This window comes from Aquarana catesbeiana, linkage group LG06, assembly GCF_042186555.1.
Source record: "Aquarana catesbeiana isolate 2022-GZ linkage group LG06, ASM4218655v1, whole genome shotgun sequence".
In the NCBI taxonomy this organism is placed as follows: domain Eukaryota; kingdom Metazoa; phylum Chordata; class Amphibia; order Anura; family Ranidae; genus Aquarana; species Aquarana catesbeiana.
The window spans coordinates 145,573,465-145,588,868 of NC_133329.1; the positions used below are offsets into that span (position 1 = coordinate 145,573,465).

At 43.7% G+C, this 15,404-nt stretch overlaps 1 protein-coding gene across 2 annotated transcripts in view; it reads left to right on the plus strand.

Annotated features, from left to right (window-relative positions):
* CCZ1 (CCZ1 homolog, vacuolar protein trafficking and biogenesis associated) overlaps positions 1 to 15,404 on the plus strand; it is a 108,676-nt gene that overhangs the window by 25,857 nt on the left and 67,415 nt on the right. For both annotated transcript variants that reach the window (XM_073591010.1, XM_073591011.1), the window contains exons 7-8: positions 7,395 to 7,478; positions 9,046 to 9,221. In XM_073591010.1, the coding sequence (XP_073447111.1) occupies positions 7,395 to 7,478; positions 9,046 to 9,221 (260 nt within the window). The remainder of the gene's footprint in view (positions 1 to 7,394; positions 7,479 to 9,045; positions 9,222 to 15,404) is intronic.

Here is a 15,404-nt window from a genome sequence, read left to right on the forward strand (position 1 = left end):
ATGTGACCGGCTGTGATTGGACACAGCCGGTCACATGGTTAAAGAGCCGCATCAGCAACACGACGCGGGCGCGCTGTCATATGACATCCACCCAGAACGAGAGCCGCACTGTCCCTCCGTCATTTGAAGTTGGGTGGGCGGCAAGTGGTTAATACCAGTTGTTGCTGGTAAAACAACCCATTCAGCCTAAAATTACAAGGAAAGGCAAACATCTGTGTATAGATATTTAACCACTTGAGCCCCGGACCATTATGCTGCCTAAGGACCAGAGGTCTTTTTCCAATTTGGCACTGCGTCGCTTTAACTGCTAATTGCGCGGTCATGCAATGCTGTACCCAAACGAAATTTGCGTCCTTTTCTTCCCACAAATAGAGCTTTCTTTTGATGGTATTTGATCACCTCTGCGGTTTTTATTTTTTGCGCTATAAACGGAAAAAGACCGAAAATTTTGAAAAAAAATGATATTTTCTACTTTTTGTTATAAAAAAAATCCAATAAACTAAATTTTAGTCATACATTTAGGCCAAAATGTATTCGGCCACATGTCTTTGGTAAAAAAAAATGTCAATAAGCGTATATTTATTGGTTTACGCAAAAGTTATAGCGTCTACAAACTAGGGTACATTTTCTGTAATTTACACAGCTTTTAGTTTATGACTGCCTATGTCATTTCTTGAGGTGCTAAAATGGCAGGGCAGTACAAAACCCCCCCAAGTGACCCCATTTTGGAAAGTAGACACCCCAAGGAAATTGCTGAGAGGCATGTTGAACCCATTGAATATTTATTTTTTTTGTCCCAAGTGATTGAATAATGACAAAAAAAAAAAAAAAAAAAAATATTTACAAAAAGTTGTCACTAAATGATATATTGCTCACACAGGCCATGGGCCTATGTGGAATTGCACCCCAAAATACATTCAGCTGCTTCTCCTGAGTATGGAGATACCACATGTGTGGGACTTTTTGGGAGCCTAGCCGCGTACGGGGCCCCGAAAACCAATCACCACCTTCAGGATTTCTAAGGGTGTAAATTTTTGATTTTACTCCTCACTACCTATCACAGTTTCGGAGGCCATGGAATGCCCAGGTGGCACAAAACCCCCCAAAATGACCCCATTTTGGAAAGTAGACACCCCAAGCTATTTGCTGAGAGGCATATTGAGTCCATGGAATATTTTATATTTTGACACAAGTTGTGGGAAAGTGACACTTTTTTTTTTTTTTTTTTTTTTTTTTGCATAAAGTTGTCACTAAATGATATATTGCTCACACAGACCATGGGCATATGTGGAATTGCACCCCAAAATACATTTAGCTGCTTCTCCTGAGTATGGGGATACCACATGTGTGGGACTTTTTGGGAGCCTAGCCGCGTACGGGACCCCGAAAACCAATCACCGCCTTCAGGATTTCTAAGGGTGAAAATTTTTGATTTCACTCTTCACTGCCTATCACAGTTTCGGAGGCCATGGAATGCCCAGGTGGCACAAAACCCCCCCAAATGACCCCATTTTGGAAAGTAGACACCCCAAGCTATTTGCTGAGAGGCATGGTGAGTATTTTGCAGCTCTCATTTGTTTTTGAAAATGAAGAAAGACAAGAAAAAACATTTTTTTTTTTCTTTTTTCAATTTTCAAAACTTTGTGACAAAAAGTGAGGTCTGCAAAATACTCACTATACCTCTCAGCAAATAGCTTGGGGTGTCTACTTTCCAAAATGGGGTCATTTGGGGGGGGTTTGTGCCACCTGGGCTTTCCATGGCCTCCGAAACTGTGATAGGCAGTGAAGAGTGAAATCAAAAATTCACGCCCTTAGAAAGCCTGAAGGCGGTGATTGGTTTTCGGAGCCCCGTACGCGGCTAGGCTCCCAAAAAGTCTCACACATGTGGTATCCCCGTACTCAGGAGAAGCAGCAGAATGTATTTTGGGGTGTAATTTCACATATTTCCATGGCATGTTTGAGCAATATAACATTTAGTGACAACTTTGTGCAAAAAAAAAAAAAAAAATGTGTCTCTTTCCCGCAACTTGTGTCGCAATATAAAATATTCCATGGACTCGACATGCCTCTCAGCAAATAGCTTGGGGTGTCTACTTTCCAAAATGGGGTCATTTGGGGGGGTTTTGAACTGTCCTGGCATTTTATGCACAACATTTAGAAGCTTATGTCACACATCACCCACTCTTCTAACCACTTGAAGACAAAGCCCTTTCTGACACTTATTGTTTACATGAAAAAGTTTTTTTTTTTGCAAAAAAATTACTTTGAACCCCCAAACATTATATATTTTTTTAAAGCAAATGCCCTACAGATTAAAATGGTGGGTGTTTCATTTTTTTTTTTCACACAGTATTTGCGCAGCGATTTTTCAAACGCATTTTTTGGGGAAAAAACACACTTTTTTAAATTTTAATGCACTAAAACACACTATATTGCCCAAATGTTTGATGAAATAAAAAAGATGATCTTAGGCCGAGTACATGGATACCAAACATGACATGCTTTAAAATTGCGCACAAACGTGCAGTGGCAACAAAATAAATACATTTTTAAAAGCCTTTAAAAGCCTTTACAGGTTACCACTTTAGATCTACAGAGGAGGTCTACTGCAAAAATTACTGCCCTCGATCTGACCTTCGCGGTGATACCTCACATGCATGGTGCAATTGCTGTTTACGTTTGACGACAGACCGCCGATTGCGTTCGCCTTAGCGCGAGAGCAGGGGGCGACAGGGGTGTTTTTTTTTTTTTTTTTTTTTTCTTTATTATTTTTCTGCTTTTTTTATCTTATTTTTAAACTGTTCCTTTCATATTTTTTTTTTTTAATCATTTTTATTGTTATCTCGGGGAATGTAAATATCCCCTATGATAGCAATAGGTAGTGACAGGTACTCTTTTTTGAAAAAATTGGGGTCTATTAGACCCTAGATCTCTCCTCTGCCCTCAAAGCATCTGACCACACCAAGATCGGTATGATAAAATGCTTCCCCAATTTCCCAATGGCGCTATTTACATCCGGCGAAATCTAAGTCATAAAATGCTCGTAGCTTCCGGTTTCTTAGGCCATAGAGATGTTTGGAGCCACTCTGGTCAGCTCTATGGTCAGCTGGCTGAATCACCGGCTGCATTCTCAGGTTCCCTGTTGAGACAGGAGAGCCAGAGAAAAACACGGAAGACGGTGGGGGGGGGGGGGGGCATTCCCTCCCACGGCTTGTAAAAGCAGTCTAGAGGCTAATTAGCCGCTAGGATTGCTTTTACATGAAAGCCGACCGCTGGCTGAAAAGAATGATACCAAGATGATACCTAAACCTGCAGGCATCATTCTGGTATAACCACTCAAAGTCGTGAATGGCGTACCTGAAGACAAAAAAATGGTTAACAATAAAGCACAGTAAACGGTAAAGTATAAAAAATTGCATACCTGAAAAAGCAAACATGATAAAACATAATAACAATAAAACATTGCAGAATAGAATACAGTAAAAAAGAGCAGAACAATAGAGAGAGAATAGAGAGAGAGAGAACAATAAAACGACAACTATTTTTTTTTATTTTATATATATATATTTTTTTTTTACACTTTTTTTTGTAACTAACTTTTATAACTGTAACCGGTTCCAGGTTCGGGTCTCTCAAAATGCGATGGCATCTTGGGAGACCCTGTGAAAGTGTGCCTAGTCTGTGCAATGCTGTACCCTACGCTAATACTCAACTAGTGTATGGTAGCGTTCAAAACATTCACCAATGCAAAGACCAGGATTGTCAGGACAGGAGGGACAATAATAGCGGGTGTCACGCCTATATCCGCGCTTGCTGCAGACACGACATCTTTTTTTGGGGGGGGTTCGTTGGGTAGGGGTACTCGGTAGGACATAAAGAAAATGCCTCTCATGCAGCCGACTGCATTTGGTTGGGGATGTGAATGGGGGAAGTACGGGTGCTGCAGAAGTGGTGGGTTCCCAATTAAGATTGGCGAATGCAGCAGGAAGGGCACTATGGGCACGACGGGCCTGTTTGTCCTCTTCTTGGTGGCAGCGGGACACTACTTGTGCTTGCCACCTCACCAGCTTGAACTGCACTTATGGGACTCGCCACGTCACCAAGTGTTACTGCAGTGCTGGTTTGACTACGACCGGGGTGTACTAGGCCGCTGGTGCTTGCCAGTTCACCAAAACGCTACCAAAAAAACTGTTAGCGATCGCAGGGATCAGGCCTGACTCTGCGAACGCTGCAGTTATGCGTTTAGTGTTTTGTAAGTGTCAGTGATCGATCGATACTGCACTTGGGTGGGCTGGGCTGGGCCGGGCGGAGGGGCAAAACACAGGTGCTAGCAGGTATCTGGGCTGATCCCGCTAACACTGCGTTTTTGGGAACCCTAAACTGCTGGGGACGCTAGTATAGATCTGATCGGATCAGATATTGATCCGTTCAGATACTATACCACTAAGGGAGACGTATGCTGCGTGCGTGGGTGTTAGCGGTACTGGCGCTAACCTGATGCTGCCTGGGGCTGGTGCTTGCCAGTTCACCAAAACGCCACCAAAAAAACTGTTAGCGATCGCAGGGATCAGGCCTGACTCTGCGAACGCTGCAGTTATGCGTTTAGTGTTTTGTAAGGGACAGTGATCGATCGATACTGCACTTGGGTGGGCCGGGCCGGGCGGAGGGGCAAAACGCAGGTGCTAGCAGGTATCTGGGCTGATCCCGCTAACACTGCGTTTTTGGGAACCCTAAACTGCTGGGGACGCTAGTATAGATCTGATCGGATCAGATATTGATCCGTACAGATACTATACCACTAAGGGAGGTGTACGGTGCGTGCGTGGGTGTTAGCGCTACTGGCGCTAACCTGACGCTGCCTGGTGCTTGCTTGCCAGTTCACCAAAATGCTACCAAAAAAACTGTTAGTGATCGCAGGGATCAGGCCTGACTCTGCGAACGCTGCAGTTATGCGTTTAGTGTTTTGTAAGTGACAGTGATCGATCGATACTGCACTTGGGTGGGCCGGGCGGAGGGGCAAAACGCAGGTGCTAGCGGGTATCTGGGCTGATCCCGCTAACACTGCGTTTTTGGGAACCCTAAACTGCTGGGGACACTAGTATAGATCTGATCGGATCAGATATTGATCTGTACAGATACTATACCACTAAGGGAGGCGTATGCTGCGTGCGTGGGTGTTAGCGGTACTGGCGCTAATCTGACACTGCCTGGGGCGACGCATATCACCGCCGGGCGATCAGGGGGCTAAACCTTTATTCGGTAATAAACGGCGGGTGCCCTGACACTATAAAAAATAAACAAACTAACCAGCGTCAACCGTAACAGTTATACGGTGATCAGTGGTGAAAGGGTTAACTAGGGGGCAATCAAGGGGTTAAAACATTTATTAGATAGTATATGGGGGTCCCTGACACTATAAAACGCTGACGGCGAACCTAAATATTTACGTCCCTAACTAGCGTCACCAGCGACACTAATACAGCGATCAGAAAAATGATCGCTTAGCAACACTGGTGACAGGGGGTGATCAAGGGGTTAAAACTTTATTAGGGGGGGTTAGGGGGGTATCCTAGACCTAAAGGGGGGTAATACTAACTGTCCCAACACTGTAACTGTCACAAACTGACACTATGCAGTAATCAGAAAAAAAAAAAAAAAAAAAACCTGCTGGTGTCAGTTTGTGACAGGGGGGGGGGGGTGATTGGGGGGGGATCGGGGGGCGATCGGGGGGGGGATCGGGGTGTTTTGTATGCCTGGCATGTTCTACTGTGTGTGTGTGTGTTGTGCACTTACATTGATGTCTTCTCCCCTCGGCGCTGGAACGGAATACCGAGCTGAGGGGAGATGACATCATTTCCTTTGCTGCTGTTTAGCATACAGCAGCAAAGGAGTGTTCCCATTGGCCGGCGGCGATCGCGAGGGGGGGGCCACGAACGGATGGCCTCCCCCTCATCTCGGATCGCCGGGGAACAGAACGGGACCGCCTCGGGCGGCGGGGGGGGGTCCGATCGGACCCCCCACCCGCGAAAGGCAAATCACGTACATGTACGTGATTTTGCCTGCCCGTGCCGCTTTGCCGACGTAAATCGGCGTTAGGCGGTCCTTAAGTGGTTAAAAAAAAAAACATTACAAATACCTTTTTTTTTTTTTTTTTTTTTTTTTGTGTGATCACATTCCCTCTGTTCTCAGCTGCGTAAAAGCTGTGGGAGGAGAAGCAACAGCACACTGAACTTCCCAGTGAAAGGCTGTGCAGGGAAGGTGTGTCAAGACAAGTCTGATGATTGGAGGAGAGCAGCCTGTGTTCCCAGCAGAGCTAGAGAACTAACCATACTTACTCTCCTGCCTAGTGTGGTCAGTTTTTAATAGGAAAGCAGAGGGACTAGCAGGAACACCCAGGGATTTCACACACCGGAAGCAATACAAATAGAGCAGGATACTTTCTCATACAAGTACAAGGTACAGCAGCCACATATCAGGAATTTGAAATGGTGGGGTAACAGACACTTTAAGTATACTTTTAAATTTACAGTTTTACAGCTGCTGGATGGCGGCTACAGTCTGTGAATAAAAATGAAAAGTGTTGCATTTCATAATACATGAGATGTGACAATTTAATTCCTGGAAAGTCCGCGGCATAGCACTATGGTGGTGAGTCACATAGCGCACTCAAGCTTGTTCTAACTTGCACTCACCTGGGTCATAGACCAGTTGACTTTACGGAATAGTAGAAGAAATAATGTGTGTGTTGCACTGTTGTCAGAAAATGAGTGGCAGGATTTTGGAGCAGCGGATTAACATCAAATTTTGTGTGAAAATTGGCAAAAGTGTGAGTGAAAGTTTAAGCTCTGTTACAACAGGCTTATGTGGAACATTTCATGAAGAAATAGTGTTTTTGAATAACATAGGCAGTTTAAGGAGAGGCAGGAAGATGTCCATGACAACGCAAGACATGGGCAGCCAAATGTGGACTGAGTGCAAACCCTCATATGCTCATGCTGGTGTGTGTGTTTTTTTTTTTTGTTTTGTTTTATTTTTTTATCACAAGAGGATACGTCCCTACAAATTCATAGAAAATGGTACAAAGGTCAACCAACATGGCCTGACAAATAGATTCTCCACCACGACAATGCTCTGCACAAACTTTTTTTTCTTTTTTCTTTTTTTCACAGTCCATTTCGGGAATTAAATTGTCACACCTCATATTTGGTACACATGCCTTTTTAAATTATTTGACTATCCTCACCTTAAATGATTTTTATGCTTCTGTTTTAGCTAGATATTTAGCAAAAAAAAAATATATATATATATTTATTTATTTATTTTTTTTCTTTTTCTTTTTTTATTTGGTGCTCATAACTAAATTAACGTACATTTTATATTCTTTCCCTGTACAGCTATTTAATGGAACATTTATCAAGTCTATGGAAACTGGTGGAGTAATATTGCTAAAAGACAGACTAGAGAAATTCTTTCATCGGGTAAATATTTATGTGTTTCTGTCACTAATTCAAGTAGTGATTTGTAATGACTTAAAGTGAACCTATACCTGGCGAACATATGGCAAAATAAAAGGTTCACTCCACTATAGGGACCCTTATCTTTATACTTTCATTTTTGAAATCCCCACCACACTGATTTGATTATGGAGGGCTGAGAAATTCAAGCTCAGTTTTGACCTTATCAAATCTTCCACAGGCTGTGCATGCTCCCTCATGCACTCACATGACAGCAATTGAGTCTTGTGATTGACCTCTCGGGTACCAAGCACCACACAGTGGGAGGCTGGGGCTGTGTCTCTTGTTCCCCCATATCTGAAAGTAACAGGTTCGGTTTCCCTGTTTGTGTAGTGGATCAGTGCAGTGGTGGAGTGAGTGGAAGGTAAGTAAACCCCCTGAAAGAGGAGCTCCAGGCTCCTTCAGAAAAAATTAAGTCAACAGCTACAAATACTGTAGCTGCTGACCTTTTAATATTGGGACACTTACCTGTCCAGGAATCTGGTGGTGTCTTCACCCGAGCCGATTTTTCAATTCCCTACTGCGCATGTGCAAAGTGTGCTGTGCTTTGTGAATGGCCCGGCAGCGGCGGAAGGAGGAGTTTGCCGCTGTGAAGTTAGCTGGAAGTGGGATTGGGTACCTGTCAAAACCAGGTACCAACCCCCCCCCCCCCAAAAGGTGCCAAATGTGGCAGCAGGGGGGAGGAGGAGGCAAACAATCGGAGCTTCCCCTTTTGGCTTTAAGTCTCCCAAAGTGACCCTGTAGCTTTGCTTAATATGTGCAGAGAAAAACGTATTAAAGTGTTTATATAGGTATCCGACTACCTCTGGATCTTTAGGCCCCATTCACACTAGCGCGTTTTTTGATGCATTTTGCATTTTGCAGAAATGCACGGGAATTTTTTAACATGGGTTCCTATGGAACATGTTCACATCAATGCTTTTTTGTATCTCCGCGTTTTTGGAAAGGGTCGGGGACTTTTTCTCATGCAAAATGCAGCGTTTTGCATGTAATGGTTTTCAATGGACAAGCATCAAAAACGCAAGTGCACCTTTTTTGCAGCGTTTTTGATGCGTTTTTGATGCGTTTTTGGTGCGTTTTTGCCGTTTTTTTTTATTTTTTTTTTGTAATTTTTTTGTAAGACTGTAAAAAAAAATGAAAAAAAAAAAAAAAAACGCAAAACGCAAATCGCGGCAAAATCGCGGCAAAAACGCGGCAAAAACGCGGCTCAAAAACGCGGCAAGCATGAAAAAAAAACCTCCAAAAACGCTCAAAAGCAACATGCATAGGTGTGAATCGAGCCTAAAAGGGGACAGCAGTTCTACCAGGCAGAGACCAAAGTAGATGATGCATTGAGAAGAATGTGGGATGGAGACAGTGAAGAAGTAAAGGTTTCCATAGTAAAGGTTTATGAAGAAGAATGTAGATAACTTAGGAGACATAAGTACAGAAAGGTTATGCACACGTAAATAGACAAAATATTTTGAAATGAGAAACTAAAAAACCTGTTGGACAACATGAGTGACTTTGATTTGTGTTCTTCATCCCACAGTATTTACAGACATTACACATGCAGTCTTGTGATCTGCTCGATGTGTTTAGTGGCATCAGTTTTTTTCCGTTAGATAAGATGACTTACCTGAAAATCCAGTCATTCATTAACAGGGTGGAAGAAAGTCTCAGTCTTGTGAAGTACACGGCATTCTTGTACAATGACCAGCTGATATGGTAGGTCAAATATGCAGATTATTTTTTATTTATGATTATATGGTGTATGTACACGTAGCAACCAATTTTTATTTGACCTGAACGACAGTCTTGCATTAGAAGTTGCAGCAGCTCATATAATTTCCTGGCAAGAGAATGGCCAGACCCTTTTTTTTTTTTTTTGGATAGAGTAGAGAGGGATTAGAACACTTGTCAGGGTTTTTATGGCGGTCTATGCCCCGGTTGGGTAAGATTCACCCTCTCTATCTGTCCTTTTTACTGTAATCATTGAGAGTGAAAGTGAAAAAAATCCCAGATTTTGGTTTGTCAAAAGAGCTGAAATTAAGGGGAAAATCTTCCAATGGGGACTGTAGTTCTGGTAACATCCAGGGATTTGATTTGCTTTGGAGAAATTTCCTCTCACTTCCTATTTTGGATAATGGACAAGAAGTGAAGGGAAATCCTTTCCTGGGAATGCCCAGGAAAAAACCCAAGCCTACTTACCACCAGCTCGCAGACAAGCAATTAACCTGTCTAACAGTATGCGTTAATAACAGGGGTTTAGTCCGCACGCATTTGCAAACGCATGCGTAAGCCACAGAGCCTCGTCACGGCACCCTGATATCTGTGGTCCTAACACTAAAATATGAGTGTCTCCACAGTGGAGGGACATACATTCTGATGGGTAAATGAGAGCAGGTGGACTGAAGGGCAGCCCAACCCTTTCTTAAAGGTACAGGAGCACACCAAACACCCAGCAGGTAGCACAATGGCTACAAAGGTGCTGGTGCGTTGCTGAACCAATACACACACCAACGTAATCACAAAAAACTTGCCACCACCCTCATTTATAGCTGGCTATCGCAGTAAGCGGCATTGGAAGGCTACAAACAGATACCAACAAAGCCTGGGGAATGCCCAGGAAAAAATCCAAGCCTACTTCCCACCAGTTGCAGATTCCTACCTTTTTTTTTTTTTTTTTTTAAGAAATCACTGTGTATTTGTCTGTGTCCATGTGTTGAGTTAATCTGAATGGGAGTTGTTTTATAATCATCAATCAGCTGCTGCACTTGCCAGTCTCTAATGAGGAAACTTGCAACATGATTTCCTGTTGGGAGTATCTCCCCAAAAATGAAATTTTTGTTGCAGGGGATGTCTGAAATCTGACTAGTATCTTAGTGTAGACTTCTGGGAAACTCAGCCAATCGCATAAGCAGGAAATTATGTTTCTGAGGGGTGTTCTGAACACATTCTATGTTCAAAACACCTCCAGGTATCCATCTTGCATTGCATTTTACAGAAAATAACAGTGCTGCAGATGGAAAAGGAATGGTAATTTTTAATAACATTCAATCACAATTTGACTTGAGTCACAATTGTTTATGCTATATTACTTTGTTTTTTATTTGCTATTTTTTTTTTTTTTTTGCACCAAAGTGGAGTTACTGTTTAAAGAAGTAGTCCAGCCTGAGCTCGTTTGTCTGGGCTTCTCCTATGGGTCGCAGGAGTGCAATTCGTTTTTTCACTCCTGTGACCCATTTTCAGCAGGGAACGTCTGCTCTCTGCTGTCGTCACTGGAATCAGTCCAGGCACCATGTCATCGCGACAGTAAAATCTGGATCCTTCAGATGCCTGGACTGACACCCGTCTCAGCCTGAGATGGCTGCTCCCCGACGCTCCACAGCTCAGTGCTCCAATGAGCCTGGAGGAGCAGAGAGGAGATTAAAAGTCAGCAGCTCTCCGCTCAGGGAGCTGAGAGAACCGACCCATCGGTGGTGTTCGATCGCTTTTCTCTTAGTGTAGAGGTGCCGGGGGACAGATGCAACATCGATCCGATGCTGCATCCACCTAGGTAATGTAAGATATTGGGGTGATTCAGCCCAAGTGGTGTATGCGTTTTGAAGAAACACGTGTCAGCCCAGAGAGCATTTTAAGGGCATGGCAGCCCACTTTTATTCAAAGTAAATGAAAAGTTCAAATTAAACAGTAATCTTCCCTTGCAGGGGGTTCCACCATTATTGTATAAATACACACTTCATAGTTATTCAGCCTCCTGGCTTAGCTGCTGTCAACACAGCTGCGTCAGGCCTCACGCCTAGGCCATAGGTCTGTTCCTCAGACCTGTATTCTTGGGTCAAGCTCTCTCCTAGCTTACCCAGGGTTCAAACTGCCACCTGCAGTCTCCACTGTCTGCTTCATGTTGTTCAGTCGTGGGCCACGTTTGCCTGCTACAGACGTGCATGCATAGGTTACCACCTGCAGCCTTAGAGCCCTTTCACACTGGGCCCATAGCGTCGGCGGTAAAATGCCGCTATTTTTAGCGGCGTTTTACCGTCGGATTAGCGGCGCATTTCGCTTTTACCCCCCGCTAGCAGCCAAGAAAGGGTTAAAACCACCCGCAATGCGCTGCAATAGTGGTGTTTTGCCGGCGGTATCCCAGCGCTGCCCCATTGATTTCAATGGGGAGCAGCGGTGGAGGAGCGGTAAACACATCGCTCCTTCACCGATCCAAAGAAGCTGCTGGCAGGACTTTTTTCCGCTAGCAGCCAAGAAAGGGTTAAAACCACCCGCAATGCGCTGCAATAGTGGTGTTTTGCCGGCGGTATCCCAGCGCTGCCCCATTGATTTCAATGGGGAGCAGCGGTGGAGGAGCGGTAAACACATCGCTCCTTCACCGATCCAAAGAAGCTGCTGGCAGGACTTTTTTTCCCGTCCTGCCAGTGCAGCGCTCCGGTGTGAAAGCCCTCGGGCTTTCACACTGGAGACAATGCTGCAGCTATTTGAGGGCGGATTGCAGACGCTATTTTTAACGCTATAGCGCCTGCAAAATGCCCTCGGTGTGAAAGGGGTCTTAGACTCCGAGACCTGCGGTCTCTCTCCTGGAGCCGTCTCCTACTGGGACCCTCCTCCTACTGGGACCCTCCCGACCTCCTTGGCCAAACTTCCTGTCTGCCGGGCAGAGCTGTCTCCAAGTCTGAGCCCAGAACTCTCTTGCTGGGAGGATTATGAAGCCAGCCCACAGGTTTGCAATTAGCATGCCTGCCAAAATCACTATGCTAGTATACAGAATTAAATGGGGTCGCCTCCCCACAGTAGTAAGTATGATGGGTTAAAAAAAAATCAAAAAGCGCATACTTCTTTTACCTCCCCAGCCTGTCTGCCCTTGGGTAGCCACTTTATTCCATGAATTTCTGTATATAACAAACACAAGTCAATAAAATGCTTCTACACAAGTGGAGCTAAAATGACGGTGTAAAAATGATGACATACTCAAGCAGAGTCTTTAATGCTTAATATAATTTTCAAGCAATCGCTGTTTTTTTTTGGCTGGGTGTTTTCAGGTTCACAGCGATTGCAAAGCAGCCAGGAAGTCGGCTAACGCGGCAGTATTTGTACCTTTTTTTTTTTTTTTATGTCTGTATGTGGTGCCATTACACAGTAGGTAGCCCCGGCTGTAAGTCTGTATATAGCTCTATACATAAGTGATGGGGACAGAAATAGCCACCTGTCACTGTAGCCAGCTCACCCTTTCAGGTCATGTGTCCTATTTCTGAAAGGGAATGAGTTGCAGTAATAATTTATGACCCTGGTGTAAGTTTGGTGTGAAAAGAGGAAGCAAATAGATGTGTGACTTACCAGTCCTCAGCATTCTTGTCTGAAGACATTCAATTTTACTATATTTCATTTAAAGAGTATCTGTTGCAAAGCTAAAATCTCACAAGCCATTGATGGAATCTGCCTTTCTTTAGTTCATCCACACAAAGTGATATCATTTTTTGGTGTAGCCACATAGGCTCGGGCTCGCTGCAGCAAAACAAGCATGCAGCAATTGGATCGAGATTGGGCTCAGGTAAGTATTGCGGGGGAGCTACTATTAAAGGTTTTTTTTACCTTAAGTCCTGGTTCACATTGGTGCGATTTGACATGTCAAATCGCCGGCAATGGCATCGTCCTAATTGGTGCGACGCTGCATTTGTGGCGCCACCCCACTTTCAAAAAGTAGTTTCTGTACTACTTTTTGCAATTTCGGGGTGTGATTTTCTTTGACGTCTGTGCAGAAACCCGTGCAGATGTCTGTGAAATCGCAGCCGAAATCAGGACTGACATGCGGGAGTGAAATTGTGTGAGTTCAACTGAACTCGCACGGCTTCATTGCCACAGCCCAGAGTGTGAACCTGGGCTTATGCAGAGAATGCATTAAGAGAAAAAAAAAACTTTTACCTTCACAACCACTTTAAGCAATAACCTGCCAGTGTGACGTGGCAGGCTTTTAACGCTCTGTGAGCTGCACGATTAATCCTTAAAAAATCGCAATCTCGATTCAGCCCCACTCACAATCTTAGTCCGGCATTTCCCACGATTCATTCATGTAACAAGTGCAGAGCTGTTCTCTGCCCGCTCACAGCTGTCAAAAAAACAAAAACAAACATCCACTAGTGTTTATCAACATTGCTCAGTGCTGAGATAAAAGGAAACTATTGTGTTATTTACTAAAGGCAAATCCACTCTGCACTGCAAGTGCACTTGGAAGTGCAGTCGCTGTAGATCTGAGGGGAGCTCTGCTGATTTTATCATCCAATCATGTACAAGCAAAAATGCTGTTTTTTATTTTCCTTGCATATCCCCCTCAGATCTAAAATGACTGCACTCCTAAGTTTACTTGCAATGCAAAGTGGATTTGCCTTTAGTAAATAAACCCCATTGCAACATTTGGTTCTTTTAGATCAAAAGGATGAACTTTTTGGTGTGTAAATGTTTAACCGCTTTAAGCACTAAACCTTTTTCTGACACTTGTTGCTTCCAGGTTAAAATCAGTATTTTCTTCCAGAGACCCTAGAGAATAAAATGGCGGTCGTTGCAATATTTTATGTCACACTGTATTTGCGTACCGGTCTTTCAAATGCAATTTTTTGGTAAAAAATACACTTCAAAGAATTAAAAAAAAAACAAAAAACGAAACAGTAAAGTTGGCCCAATTCTTTTGTATACTGTGAAAGATGACATTACGATATTAACAAATCCAATATCAATGTTTCCCTACCAGTACAGCTAACAGTAAATAATTAACCAATGTTGCTAAGCACAAAAGGAATTAAACTTTAGGAAGTCCATTTATAAGGTATGGTTGTCATAAGTAGACTAGGAAAAGTTGTTTTTTTAAAAAAAAAAACACGTATTTGCAAAACAGAGTGTGTGTGTGTGTGTGTGTGTGTGTGTGTGTTTTTTTTTTTTAAAGAATTCCAGGTATGGATATTTTATATATAGTTGCGTTGTTCCAGCTTGGCTAATACCCCTGGAAGCTGGAAATTGCTGAAGTAGACACCGCTACTCCAGTAAACTTCACTTGCTTCCAAGTCCCAAGCTGAGCACATTCTGAACACAGGAGGTCGGCCGCCCAGCACAGGTGTCATTCAGAGAATGCTTTGCATGCCCTAATTGAATGCAAAGCGTCTTCTGATTGGATGAAGTGAAAGTGCATGGGTTCACTGTAACGCCTCTCCTTTTCGTCCAATCAGAGAATGCTTTGCATTCATGATGTGACTTTTGGCCCATAGTGGATTTTTCTCGTTTTATGTGAAAGCTAAAACCTGGTTATTTTCCGCAGGCAACAAACTCACTTCTGGACTGCTGGTTTCAAAATATGACATCTGGGGATTTAGTTGTTATAAACATGATGCCTTTTTGGCCTTTTTTTATCTAAGGCAGGCCATAGATGGTTTGAATCTTGGCCGGTTCCTGCTGAACCGGCCAAGATTCGAGCCATGTATGGGCAGGCTGAATGTACCCAAGTTGATCAATCAACTTGGGTACAACCAGCCTACCGGATTTTACGTACGATTATCACTAGCAGCTGGTATAGCCGGTGCAGATAATCACTGTGCTCTCCCAATGGGGATGGCTTCCCCTGCTCCCCCACTCCTGCCTGGAGAATACAGTGGTTGGCGGGAGCATTTCCCCTGTCAACACTGTCTGTGTTGCTGGAGTAATCGAGAACCCATGTTTGCAGGAAAGAAATTTGTTCCATGTATGGCTTGCCAAAGTGTCTTAAAGGAACTGTCAGACAGTCTGTGCTGAATTGTGCTAGGCAATCAGATTCAAACTGGCACAGGAAAGAGTCAGCTGGATTATTCAAGTTTAAATCAGACTGGACGTGATCAGGAGACACAGACTAAAACAATCCTGGATACTTTTGCTAAAAACAAG